General features: G+C 45.5%; 1 protein-coding gene across 2 annotated transcripts in view; it reads left to right on the top strand.

Annotated features, from left to right (window-relative positions):
• The window catches only part of BCL2 (BCL2 apoptosis regulator), an 86,248-nt gene that overhangs the window by 7,714 nt on the left and 66,147 nt on the right, over positions 1-12,387 (top strand). Inside the window, exon 2 of one of the 2 annotated variants that reach the window (XM_068670912.1) lies at positions 580-4,326. The exons of the other annotated variant lie outside the window; for it this stretch is intronic. Within the exon in view, the coding sequence (XP_068527013.1) occupies positions 580-582 (3 nt within the window). The 3' untranslated portion in view covers positions 583-4,326. Of the gene's footprint in view, positions 1-579; positions 4,327-12,387 lie in introns of those variants that run through there. 2 annotated transcript variants of the gene reach the window in all.

The following is a 12,387-nucleotide window of genomic DNA, read 5'->3' as shown; positions in this document are numbered from 1 at the left end:
ATATCACGTCTCAAACAAAATTAAGCCCTGTGGTTCATCCTTGCGTACTGCTCTAAGGTCTGTTGGGCCTGTGATGGTGGAGAAAAGTGGGTGGGGAGACAGGAGCGATGCTTGAGTGTCGCTTTGAAACCTCTGGTTTGGTTTTTGGCATGCAGGTGAGCCAGCCTTTCTGTGTCCTTATTCTCCCTGTGGCTTCACAGCCGCCAGGCCAGGCTGGCCTGCAGGTCTCAGCGGCACCTGGCCACACTGCACAGGACCCTGCTGCTCCTGCCACCGCTGCAGCTCCTGGCATGGGGCACGGGTGGCCACGGCGTGGATTGGCAGCCTTGGCAGTAGGGCAGTTGTAACCAACACACAGCGTGATAGATGGGGTTAAGTAACAAATCTCTGACCATAAAATGAGTTTGTCACAGAATGGTTGAAGTGTGAAGGGACCGCGTGAGGCCATCTGGTCCAACCCCATGCTCAGGCAGGGCCACCCAGGGCAGTTCGCCCAGGACCACATCCAGATGCTTTCTGAAGATCTCCGAGGGTGGAGATATTCCAGCCTTTTGACTATTGCATTTTTGTCCTTTTTAGTAACCCAGGTGAAGGTGAAGCACGTGACTGCGCTGATGAAAGCACAGCTGCCTGCCTGATCACGAGCAACCAGGACGAGCTCCCCACACCCCTCACATGCATTTTCATTCGACTGCTTTTTTTTCTTTTCTCTTTTTTTTTTTTTTTTGGCTGTTTGCCCATTCCGTTGTTCTGCCCCATCTGCAGCTGGTGGTCCCAAGCTTTCCTCACCCTCCCTTCCCGTAAGCGCTGCTTGTGCGGCGATGCAAAGCCGCAGCCTTGCTCACCCCATCTCCCCCAGCGCCGTGTCCCCATGGGGTGGGCAGGTCGTGCCCCATGATGGAAAGCAGAGCCTGGCACGTGGTCCTAGGCAAGGCCACCCAAGCAATACCCACAAAAGCATCCCACTGCACCCTCCGGGATGGCTGCTAATGATCTCCCACCGAACTGTGTGGGGCCAGACCCTGCCCACCTCCCCTCCCTCATGAGGCTCATCACCTCCATGGCCCTGCTCTTCTGGGTTTTGTTTTAATGCATTTACCAGTGGGCTCGTACCTGGTCATTTAGCAATGATGATAACGCGTGTTCCTCCGTGGCGGCAAAATACTGATTATTTCTGAGGGCAGTTCTGGCCTGCTCTATTTTCCATTTCATGTATAATAATAGGATGGATGAAGGTGTGCGGTGCCATAAATCTTCTCTTCCGCAGCCGGATAGCATCCAGGCCTTCTTGGCAAACATGAATGCCGATGACAGATTTGAGGGATTTTTATTTTACTCTGGCTTTCAGTTTCATTAACAATCTGATGGCTTTTATTTTTCCTTTTTTTTTTTTCTAATTTTTTCTTTTTCTTTTTTTTTTTTGGCTCACGAAAGACTATGAAACCAAATAACTTTTCCAAACACATCTAAAAGTCTGGAATTTATTTTGTGTTATTTTATACTAATTCTGGTTTGCTGTCGTAATGATTGCATATTGGTAGACTTTGCTAAATTCCCCTCACTGGAAAGTTCCTTGCAGGTTTCTGGATCTTACAGCTAATGAGTAAGAAAACAAATCTGATTTTAGAAAGTGTTGCCATTGACTTCAATAGGAACAGGAAGAGGCACTTAATTGGACAATTGTAGTTGTGTTTACTTTGTATATGCGGCAAGAAAAATAAGATCAAATGAAAAAGCCACAGGTTTTCAACTAATAGAAAAAAAAATAGTCTTTTCTGCAACGCACGATTAACCTTTTGTAGCTGTTTCCATGGAAGAGCTCTGGGAGGAAGTACTAAGCTGGGTTCAGGGAAGGTTTAGGTATTTATAAGGGTAAGGAGAACATCTGTACTTATGTTCAAATAAAACTGCTTTGAAGGGCAATCATACACCTTGATGAAACAGAGGATATATTTAATGTTAGCTGCTGAAATTAGAACACTAAGTGCTGCGGGCAGACCTTTCTCTGGGGCATGTTATTTCATAGTTTTCTATTTTTTAAGAGTCCCCACACCACTGAATTTACTCCCGCACAGAGTAACTGAGGATCTGTTATGCAATTCTCACATTTAGAGTCGGTTAAAAGGACAAAAAAAAAAAGTCAACATCTTTCAGTGCATGTATCATTTTATTGCTATTTTATTTTACCGGAGGAAGAAAGAGGATGTTTCCATTTTGCTGTCTGCGAAGCCAGCTTGGTGGTGGGCTTCAGGGTACTTCAGTGAGTCATTTAAGTATATGTGCCAGCTACAATCAAAATGAAAAGGCCCTGTTTTCCCCACATAGTGATTCAGAGGCTGTCACGTAGTTGTTACAGAAGGCAGCTGAGAGTCAAAACTCAACTGCCTCTCCTTGGCGCTAGCACTGAATACCCTTACATGATTTGGGGCAGATCATTAACAGCTCTCTTTTTCAGTCAGCCCCCTATGAGATGGGTAATCTTGCTAGCTATGCATCATTACAGGTCTGGGAACTGTGTTGACCCCCATGATATCAAGAGATGGGCTGATGGTTTTTAATTGGGGAAAAAAAAATGTCATGCAAGATACAGTATTGAACAAAAAGAGGTGAGGTAGAAGAAAGAAGAAAAAAAATAAATTGAAGTTAGACTTAAACTATTTCCAATATGCTGTTTGGATGTGTTTAGCAATACTTGCGAAGCAAACGTTAGAAAGATTTGTTTCAGCTGTTGATTTGTAGTTTCTATTTGGGAAAAGGGCGAACAGCATGAGGAATGGCAACTTGCCACTTTATTTTTTTCCTTTATGTATCAGCACAGTTCATCAGGCATTTGTTTAATGGGGGAGATTTTCCTTCCTTTTCCATTCCCACAAAATGCACATGTAACAGCTGATGTGGTGCTTCAGGGGAAGGAGTAATAAGCTATGTTATATGCACAGATGCAAAGTGTCTTTGTGCACGCTTACTCCTTTGCTTCCATTCAGATGTAGGCAGAAAAAGCAATTTTAAAACAAAAATATTTTTTTAAAAGTGTCTAGTAATCAAACCTTTGGGCTTGACCATGAGGTAAACATTAGCTTAAGCTATCTTTCTGAATTGAGGCTTATGAGACAAAATTCCGACTGCTTGCTCTGCAGAGACTTGGGTGACTCAGTGGAAAGTCAGGACAGGTCCTTGGACTGGAGGCCAATGAAACGCCTCCTCCTGCGGTCCCAGAAAGTCCTGTGTTGTGTCTTCAGGAGGGATTAACTACTGTCAACTTCATCTTTAAAGGGAAGGTCTTGTTTCTGAAGAAAACTCATCATATATTCAGAGTGTGTAATATGAAATGTAGGAGGGGGACCCTATTTCTATCTTTTTCTTTCCTAGTAAAAAAGAATTAAAAATGATTCAAAGGAGAATTCATATGCAGTAGTAAATGAGTGGGCATTTCAATTAGCAAAATAAGATGATCGGTGTTACATATCGGTTAGATTTTCTTAATCAAGGATGTATGCACAGCTCAAGTAAGAAATGGCACTGAAAAAAACTGAAGGAAAAAGCTCCCTCGTTCATAATAAAAGTAAACGCTACGTTGTGCTCCAAGTGTCTGCGAATTTAAGTTCAGTTAGACGCATCCAAAGACCCTTGACTGAAGTCATCTGGCAAATCACACTAAATTATGCTGTCTAAATATCTAATCCCCCGTCTGCTGATTGATGCGAAAGGTCCCGACTATAACCCAGAAGGAGGCCTAATGCGCGTATTATTTTCAAGTTCTTGCTTGGCCCGTTCCCTTCTTCCTTGCCCAGAGCCACTAATGCGCGGCAATAAATAGCGCCGCTGCTCTGAAGCCTGCAGAGGGAAATGCTTTCCTCCTTCCCGCGCTGGAATGCGGCAGCAGGGCACACCGGGAAGGGAGGAAATAAAATCCCTCATTTGAAATGTCAGGTGGCAATCAGGCCGCAAATAAATGACCCAGCCTGGAGTTCGCTCAGGCTTCTGCGGTAGCTCACGGCTGTCTGCAAAAAAGGCTGCAGGAGAAAAATCGCCTGCCTGGCTCTGGACTGGATGCATGGCATCCTGGCCCGATTGCAGTCGATAGCTTTTTTTTTTCCAGTGCAGCAGAGCTTCCCCCAGGACACAGCGGTGTCTGGCATCATGTAGCAGGCAGCGCGCGGGCAGAGCCCCGGCACAGCTCCACAAAGTGCCATACAAAGGCTTGGCTGGGGTGGGTGCTCGGGCACATCTGTGCAGCGCTGGAAAACTACAGAAAGGCTTCCTCGGGTTTGCCTGGCCCTGCTCAGCCAGTAAAGTGTTTCTCAAAGCCAGGGATGAGCTGACGAGGAGCAGGGCTCTCTGGTCTGGGTGGCACAAGGGGTGGGGAAACTTTTTGAGGCATCTCTCTGTACTTTTCTTCCCATCTGCTAAGGGTGGTTGTTTCCCTAGGAAATAGTGTATTTATTTTGCAAGAAATAAAAAACTTGTTTTCCTGTGTTTGTTGTTTTTTTTTTTTTTCTTTAATTATTATTTTTCCAACCCAGGGAGAAGGATGTTTTGGGGTATGGTAACGCATTCTGCAGGCTGGGGCTGTTGTGACAGCTTAATGGGCTGAGTGAAGACACAGCGTTGGCACGACGTAGCGCTGTGTAAATGGGCTTAGGGTTTGTTTTAGAAAGCTTGCTCGCTTTTTCCCCTCTCTGCTCCCTTCTGTCCCTCCTGCAGACACAAATACATCATTCCCACAAATGAAACTGTTTAATTTTAATAACTGGCCTAGAGCTAAAACTGACAGTGGGAGCGGAGCTGGTTTGCCGTCACTGACAGCTGGAATAAACTACCTGCTTCCTCGCAAGGGATGGACAGCCAGCTTGTTTGTTTTTGAGGACATTTTGATCCCTAAAGAAACACCTCTCAGCTAGAAACATCAGAAACCAGGGCGATGTGATGCTGTTTTCCTGCTGTTTAGAAGCAGGGCTCCAAGGGTGGTGGAGAAACGCGGTGGGCAGAGGTCCCTTTTCTCTCTCCCTGTTTTCAGAGCAACTCCTTATCACGAGGTGTCGGCCCCACCAGTGCCTCGGGAGAGGCTCGGGGTCTCTCTGGAATAAGCTTCCTGTGGTCAAGGTCCCTGCCAGATCGGTTGGACAAAAGCTCTTCTGTACAGCTGAGAGGTTTTGAAAACCCTGCGTTGTGGCAATGAAGGGTGGGTGATTCGTTAGGCATTAAATAATTTTGCAATGACTGGTTTTACCTCTGGCTCCGTAAGAAAGTCAGCCTTCTTATTTTGCCAGTTCTCAGAAGAAAATGGCAGCACTCCCATTTCTTCTCCTCCTCCCTCAAGGCCTGCCACCCTTTTTACTTTTATTTTTTCCTCCCAGGGCCATTAGACAAGATGCAAATTATTCTTAATAGGGCCAGAACAATGCCGTGTTCCCAGCGGAATAGTTAAGGGTCAAAGCCATCGCGTGCCAGCCCTCGGCGTGATACTAATTTTGGCAGTGTCCCCTTCTTGTGCCCCAGACCTGGGAGTGTCCCGAGGCGTGACAGGGTGGCAATGGGCATTGGCCTTAGCCCCTGGCCTTGGATTAGTCTCCGGAGCTGCCCTGCTGCAGCCCAGGGACCTGGCATCCTGCTGGTGCTTTTGCTCTGGCAGGTCCATGGAGCCGTATCTTCACCCCAAGTTTTGGTGGATGAATAAAGTGAAAAAGGAACACTTGATTTTATAAAGTACTTAAAGTATTGCTGTGGGTCTTTTTTTTTTCCCTTCTTCTTTTTTTTTTTTTTCTTCTCTCCTTTTTTTTGACCTTGCCAGGAATTGTGCTGGATCCCCAGTGCTGCAAACACGGCCGTCCTTACCTTTAAAACGTAGCAGGAACCTCACTGAAGTCATTGACTTCCAGGGGAACGGGATCAGAGGGCTGAAGGGGAAAGTGAAACTCTCTAAAAACAAAAATGCAACAGAGGAGCCTCCTTTTATTTTCAAATTGAGCCTCATGCAAAAAGTAAACACCTGGCACAAATGACTAATGCAGGTTTGTCAAGGGGGTGATCAAACACATGCTGAATTCAGCAGCATGTTTTGCACCAAGTTCGATGGGGTTTGCCTCGGACCCGTAGCAAGACAGGCAAGAACATTTTTCTACAAAAAAATGTCATTTAAAAAAATGTGGAAAATTCTCCTGTTCTACCTCCTACATGTTTCTATTGTCAAACAGTCACTGATCTTATTTTAGACTTGACCTTAATGTTCTTTCCACAGCACGCAGGCTGAATGACATGTTATTCAAGTTCTCAGACAATATTATGATATATCTGCTTTTATATTTAGCTGTAACTTTTATTCTCCTTATAAACAAACCCACCTAATACAACCACCACCTATCCAGGGAAAGTATTTCCATTCCCCTCGGTTTAATTTGGACAAATTTGGCATGAAAACATTCAATAGTTCCATAATAACCTTTGCAACAGGATGCCTGCTGTGCTGACATGCAGGTCTACAGCGAGCTGTACCATGTGCCAGGAAATTGCATTCTTAAGAAAAATCTAGACATAAATTTTGAACAATCAACACTTAAATTTTGAGAACTCTGGCGTGAGCTGTTATCTGCCTCATGGGTTTTTGCTTTAATAGCTTTTTGCTCTCTGAGCTGTGCCTCTCTGGGTAGGCTGTACCTCTCAGGTCCAACTGTGCTGAGCCCTTTCATGTGGAAAGGGGGACAGCTTGGTTGTTTCTCTGTTGTTGTTTTGTGTCCTCCAGCATCCCACCTTGGTGCAGCTGGGGGCTGGTTTCTTTCCAGAAGAGAGTAGAGCATAGCTGGGAGTTTTGCAGGCTGGTGCTTAGCTCTCAGCAGGCACTCTTGCAGTAAGAGGTTGCTGGATTTCGCTCCAGTTCAGCCTTTCCTCCCCAGCCCAGAGAGCCAGAAAGGGGTTGGGAAGAGATGAAATACCAGCAGACCCCACTGTCTTAGGTCAGTCAGGGGCAGCCTTCACCCTGGGGCAAGCCCATTTGCTGAAATATGGAGGGACTAAAAGGCAGGCTAGCTCCAGGGTGAGAAAAAGTTTTCCCTGCCTTGAGGGATCTGAGCTCATCTCACCGAAAGTGGAGCAAGAAAAAGTTCAGTGCAGTGTGGATGCCCACCAAGGCTCAGTGGCTCGCAAATGTTTTTGAAACCTGCATAGCTCCTACTCAAGGGAGTGACAGCATGCCTGGAAGGGCTTTACGTGACTCTGCTGAGACCCTCTTGACGCGTGTCGAAGGTTATATCAGCAAAACAGGGGTGGCTGCCCAAGGCTGCGACTGTATCCGTGAGTTTTGCCGCTAGGAGATGGTAAGAAAGAGTGAGAAAACACACACAGCTCCTTGGGAGAGAAAAACCCCTCTGTTTTTTCCTGATAAGTTCAGTAAAGCGAGCAGCCGGTGTAATCGGCAGAGCGGGATTGTCGGAGGAGGCGGGGATCGGGAGGGGATGTTCCACGAATGTGAACTCGCAGCAAAATGACGGGCCGTGAAACCGTGTGAACCGAACCCCATCAGGGGAAGCTCACTCAAACTCGAGCCAGGAAAAATTATAGAGCTCTATAAATAGCTAAATTGAATGCATTTGTGTGTGTGTGTGTGGATGCACACATGTATCTATGAGGTCATGTGCATGAAAGAAATACAGTAGTACTTCATGTGTTGTTGTTTTTTAAGTAGTGGAAAATGTTTTAATGATTTTTTTTTTCCTAGAGACAGTACATTATGTTCTGTCCTTAGGGCCAAAAACACAAAGTGCCTATTTTCATGAGGAATCCTACAGAAGGAGGAAGGGAAAGTATTATGCAGCGTAGCAAGGGTATAGTAGCCATTCCACAGTGATTACACATCCCAGCAAAGACTGCAGCAGAAAACTCAGAAATACATTAGAAGCGGAAAACAAGATGTGTGAAGTGTTTCCTATTCCCTCCCCACACTTATGACAACCAAGCAAACAGAGAGGCTGCCACGGAGCTTACATTTAACCCCTTGCATTTGATAATAGGGCAGTACTTCTGTGTGCACACACACAACAGGTTGAGGACTTCCTGTGCTTATTAATTTTGCTCCCTCACAACTTTCAGTTGATTTTCAGTATGTTAAAATAGTCCAGTCAGACACAAAACAAGTGACTGGAAGTGCTAAACCATAGATGTTTAGGAATTAACGTAGCTGAAGCAAATCGCAGCCCGAATAGCTCCTAAATTAAAGGACAAAACAGTTTTTAGTTTTATACCAGTAGTCTGTGATTCAAAGTCTGATCCCCCCCATATGGTATAGTACCTTTCATTCATCTTGTGATAGCCAAATGATGAATGAAGTCAGTCTTCTGAAACAAAAAGGTTCTTTTCCATACAGAATTCAAGTGGATGAAAGAATCGGTGCAGTCATTCAGTTTAATTTAAGAGCAAGGTGCAGTCTGGGCTGTAATGCCCTCATACCACAAGGAAATCAAATTTGTATTTGAGTCTCCTTCGCCAGCTTGTTTGAGCATTTGTGATAACATCAGTAGCTTGGTAAATGATGTAATGGGAGCTAAATCAGGATGACCAACATAAACATCTGTCAGTGCATGTGAACATTTGATGTATGACCCAAGGGCCCAGCGCAGCATTCAGCCTCTTGGCAAACAGTCCTTGGATGTCGGCGTCACTGGAGGTTGCAAGATCACACTCTGGAGGGGATACGTGCTGTCTCCTCTGTGATGTTAGCAAGCAACAGGGTGCATGATTTGCGTGGTTCCTATCTGGTGAATCACTTGGGAACATGTCCCCTCCAGTGCACGTGCTGGGCAGCACTCACCCAGTGCTGACTTTCAGGGCGAGGCGTCAGCATCACTGTGGTTCCTCTCTAAGAAGTCTCAGCTGGTCTTCATGTGATACATGGGCTTGTGCTGGTCCTCTGAAGAGCAGGAGAAGTTTCCAGGGGTAACTGGTATCGTTCTGGGTAGCCAGAGATTCACAGTTCGATTCATACCCGAAATGTCAGCTTTGGTGTTTTGTGCCCTTAATGTCAGGGGAGTCATTCCTTACGCTCAGACTGTTCTGGTTATATTTTGATTCAAAATCATCTTGTTGTCATGTTCTTGCTTGGATTTGTAATTTTCTGAAAGTAATCTGCCTTACTTTCATGTTCCTAATTATGAACCTAATTAGGTTCATGTTCCTGATTATTATTATTATTATTATTTTAAATGAGATTCGTGTGGGAGGCTAATAGTATCATAGTGTAGACAAGCGTCCAAGTTATTGAATATGCATGCTGTCCACAGAAATGGACAGAGAGGATCTGAAAAAAAAAATCTGCCAGGCTCAAGAGCTGCCTGCTGGATTCAGTTTTTGTTGATGGGTGAAGCCTTTGGCAGAGGAGCAGCAGGAGTGAGAAGCACCCCAAGGAGCAGCGCAGGGAAGTGTCGAGCTCTGCTCTGGGCATGGCCTTCAGCTGAGCACAAAATCTGTGGCCAGACTCAGGTTTTGCTCAAGGCTGTGGGAAAGGGGGATCCCGTCATCCTTCCCAGTGCAACAGCAGCCAAATTCATGTCCTCCTCCCTCTCACCTCTTCTCCCACAGGTGTTTCAGGCTCGCAGCCGCCTGTCCCCATCCACCCTGAGAAAGGTTTTGCTTTAATGTGTTGAGCTATGGGAAAACTGTTTCCACTCCCACTACGTCCTAGCTGTTACAAGAGAGATTGTTCTGGACAAAAAATAAGCATATTTGAGTATTTTACTCCTTTTTAATCACTTCAAGGTGCTACGTGCTTATAATTTATTTCAAAAGAAGTCTTTTGTCAGTCGCGAGTAAGTACATGAAGTAGCAAAGCATACACGTCTTATTCCCATGGCTTTTCAGAAGAGAGCTGGCAGCATCCCCTGCTTTTTATGATGAATATAATCGAGACTCTGTTTGCAACAAGAAGAAAGAAGTTAGGTATTCCAGAGTTATCAGGATTTTTTAGAGATGAAATGCAAGCCTTTCAAGTATGCAAGGTAAAGTTCATTCATTTAAAATACGTTTATAAAAATAAATTTAAATACAAGCTAAAATATTTTCTCTCTTTAAAGAAATGCTACCGACTTCAAATCACAAGTAGCCCGACGTTTTCAAACTAAAAGTGCCAGAACAGCACATGGATATTGTAAATGAGAAGACTGCAGAAAAAAGCCACCCCTCCTCACCCAGGCAGATGTGCGCACATGCACCACACATGCACCATTGGTTTTTACAAAGTACGCTGTCAAGTGAATACTGCCATGTTCCCCGTTTAATCAGTTTCCTCTTTTATTTGTGTGCTGTTTTATATAAAAGGAAAACTGCTTGTAAAGTCAAGCTTTTTAATAATTCATTCAAAAGTGATTAGAGTTCAAGAGGAATTTTTTTCCTTTAAACGGCTGAGCCAAATGGGAAAAAAAGCATGGGTAGCAGAGGGTGAAATTAATTTCTGCTTACAGTATGCATTGTATATTTAAATTCTGTATTCAAGACTTAAAAATTAAATTTAAATAGAGCGTCAGTGGTTATCATCTGTATTCAGGTCCTCCTCCCATTGGTAAATTTAGATCATTCTGCATCTGCGAAGATGCTTTCTTATGCAAGAAGGTAAAAAAGATGATTTTTGTCATTGCCCGCGCTGTTTCTTCCCAGAACAGGGTGAAAAATTCCATTCGGGAGTCACGACTGTTTTTTCTTGTCAGTAGTGCATCCTGTCATTGCCTGCAGCTCCATGCTGGATGCGCAGCGCGGTGCTGGCAGGGGTGGGACCAGGTGGAGCAGGGCGGGCAGCGACACTGCACAGCTCCCACGCAACTGTGGTTTAAATGAGTGAAATGGCACTGACCCTTTTGGTGGTGTTGACATTTTGGGGGGGTGGTGTGCAGGAGCTGGTGTGTGAGCATGGTGCGGTGCCAGCAGCTCCTGGTGCTCAGTGCGGGGCTGGGCTTCAGCTGCCTGCGTGATTGCACCTGTGCCCTGGGAAAGTGGCTGCAGTGGGCTGCTTTCTTCGTGTTTTCCCCCCTTTCTCTTGTGCAACAAAGCAACTGCCAAGGGCCTGGACTCGACAATGCGTTTAGACTCGAAACTTCCCTTTGAAACCCCTGTCAACACTTTCCCAACATTCATCTGAAACAGTGAAGTCAATAGGCCCTGAAGACGCAGAAGCAGGGATGGGAGGCCAGGCGTTGTACTGGCTTCGGTCTCCAGATCTGTCCATGTGGCCCCAGAAAGCCTCTTTCTATTAATGAGGACACATCCTTCAGCTCCTTTGCTTTCCAGAAGCAGCCTAACCAGCTATGAGCTGCATTTCCAGTATTTGCTGAGTGCTGGTTTTGCGAGTGCTACCCAGAGCTCGCGTGGTGGGAAGCAAACACCTTTCCGGCTCCAGGGAGGCTCAGCTGGGACTTTCTGTATTGTCCCTGTGCTAAGCTCACCTATTTGTGTGTGCAGTCCATCCTTTGGGAAGCTGCTGGGCTGTGGTTAGTCTCTTGTCCTCTTGAATGAGTGGAGTGTCGTCAAGTGGGGATGCCGCTTGGACACCACAGAGCCCTAAAGGTGCTAGAGGCATGAAGAGGGGCAAAGCTAGCACTCATCAAATAGCACTCTCGTGCTCGGCAGATCTGAGGGTCATAGGTCAAAAATTGCAGGTATGGTCAGTAATACCTTGATTGTGGGAATACATCATTTCATTTCTTGAGCAGGAACATCCTTAACATAGGCCCCTGGTATCATACAAGCTGGTTCAAGTCTAAGCTGTAGGCATAGCAGCTTGGAAAGGAGTTTGGTAAGCATCAGAAGTGTCATTGAGGCATATCCACCATGAGGGAAAGGCTGCTGTTAGTGAGAAAGAGATCCTGGGCCTCGTGAGGAACCTGGTTTTCTCACCGGCATGGGCATTGGGCCTCTGGCTATGGCCTGCAGGCAAACAAATAGTTTGGTGCTAGGTACGGTACCAGTAGATGGTGCTGAAGAATGGATAGCACAGTTCCTGGGTTTTGCGAGCACCCATTAAGACTTCTTGTCTTCGTGTTTCAAAATTGTTAGCGTTGCTAGTATAATATTCCCTGTCCTAAGCAAGCTCTGAAGCTGCTTACTCACTGGCAGTAAACAGTATTATTGTAACGGCTTATCATAACACCCAACAGCTGCTGATTTTCAGAGAAAGGCTAATGTTTATTGGCCTGCTGCTATTGCCTCTGTGCTCTTCTGTCATGTACCGCCTTTGTCTCAGAAGGCCCGCGGTTCTTGCAGTCACGATCCCAGTCCCAGCAGACTCTCACTTGACCTTGCGACACTTTGAATCAGATCTGAAGCCATCCTTTTTCACCTTGTGTTGTGTCCTACTTGCTACAGGTCAAAAGTGCGGGATTTCATAATGGAGTAGGTCATCAGTGTAGTGTT

The sequence above is a fragment of the Anas acuta genome, chromosome 2, assembly GCF_963932015.1.
Source record: "Anas acuta chromosome 2, bAnaAcu1.1, whole genome shotgun sequence".
Lineage (NCBI taxonomy): Eukaryota > Metazoa > Chordata > Aves > Anseriformes > Anatidae > Anas > Anas acuta.
This window is presented reverse-complemented; position numbering and strand designations above follow the sequence as displayed.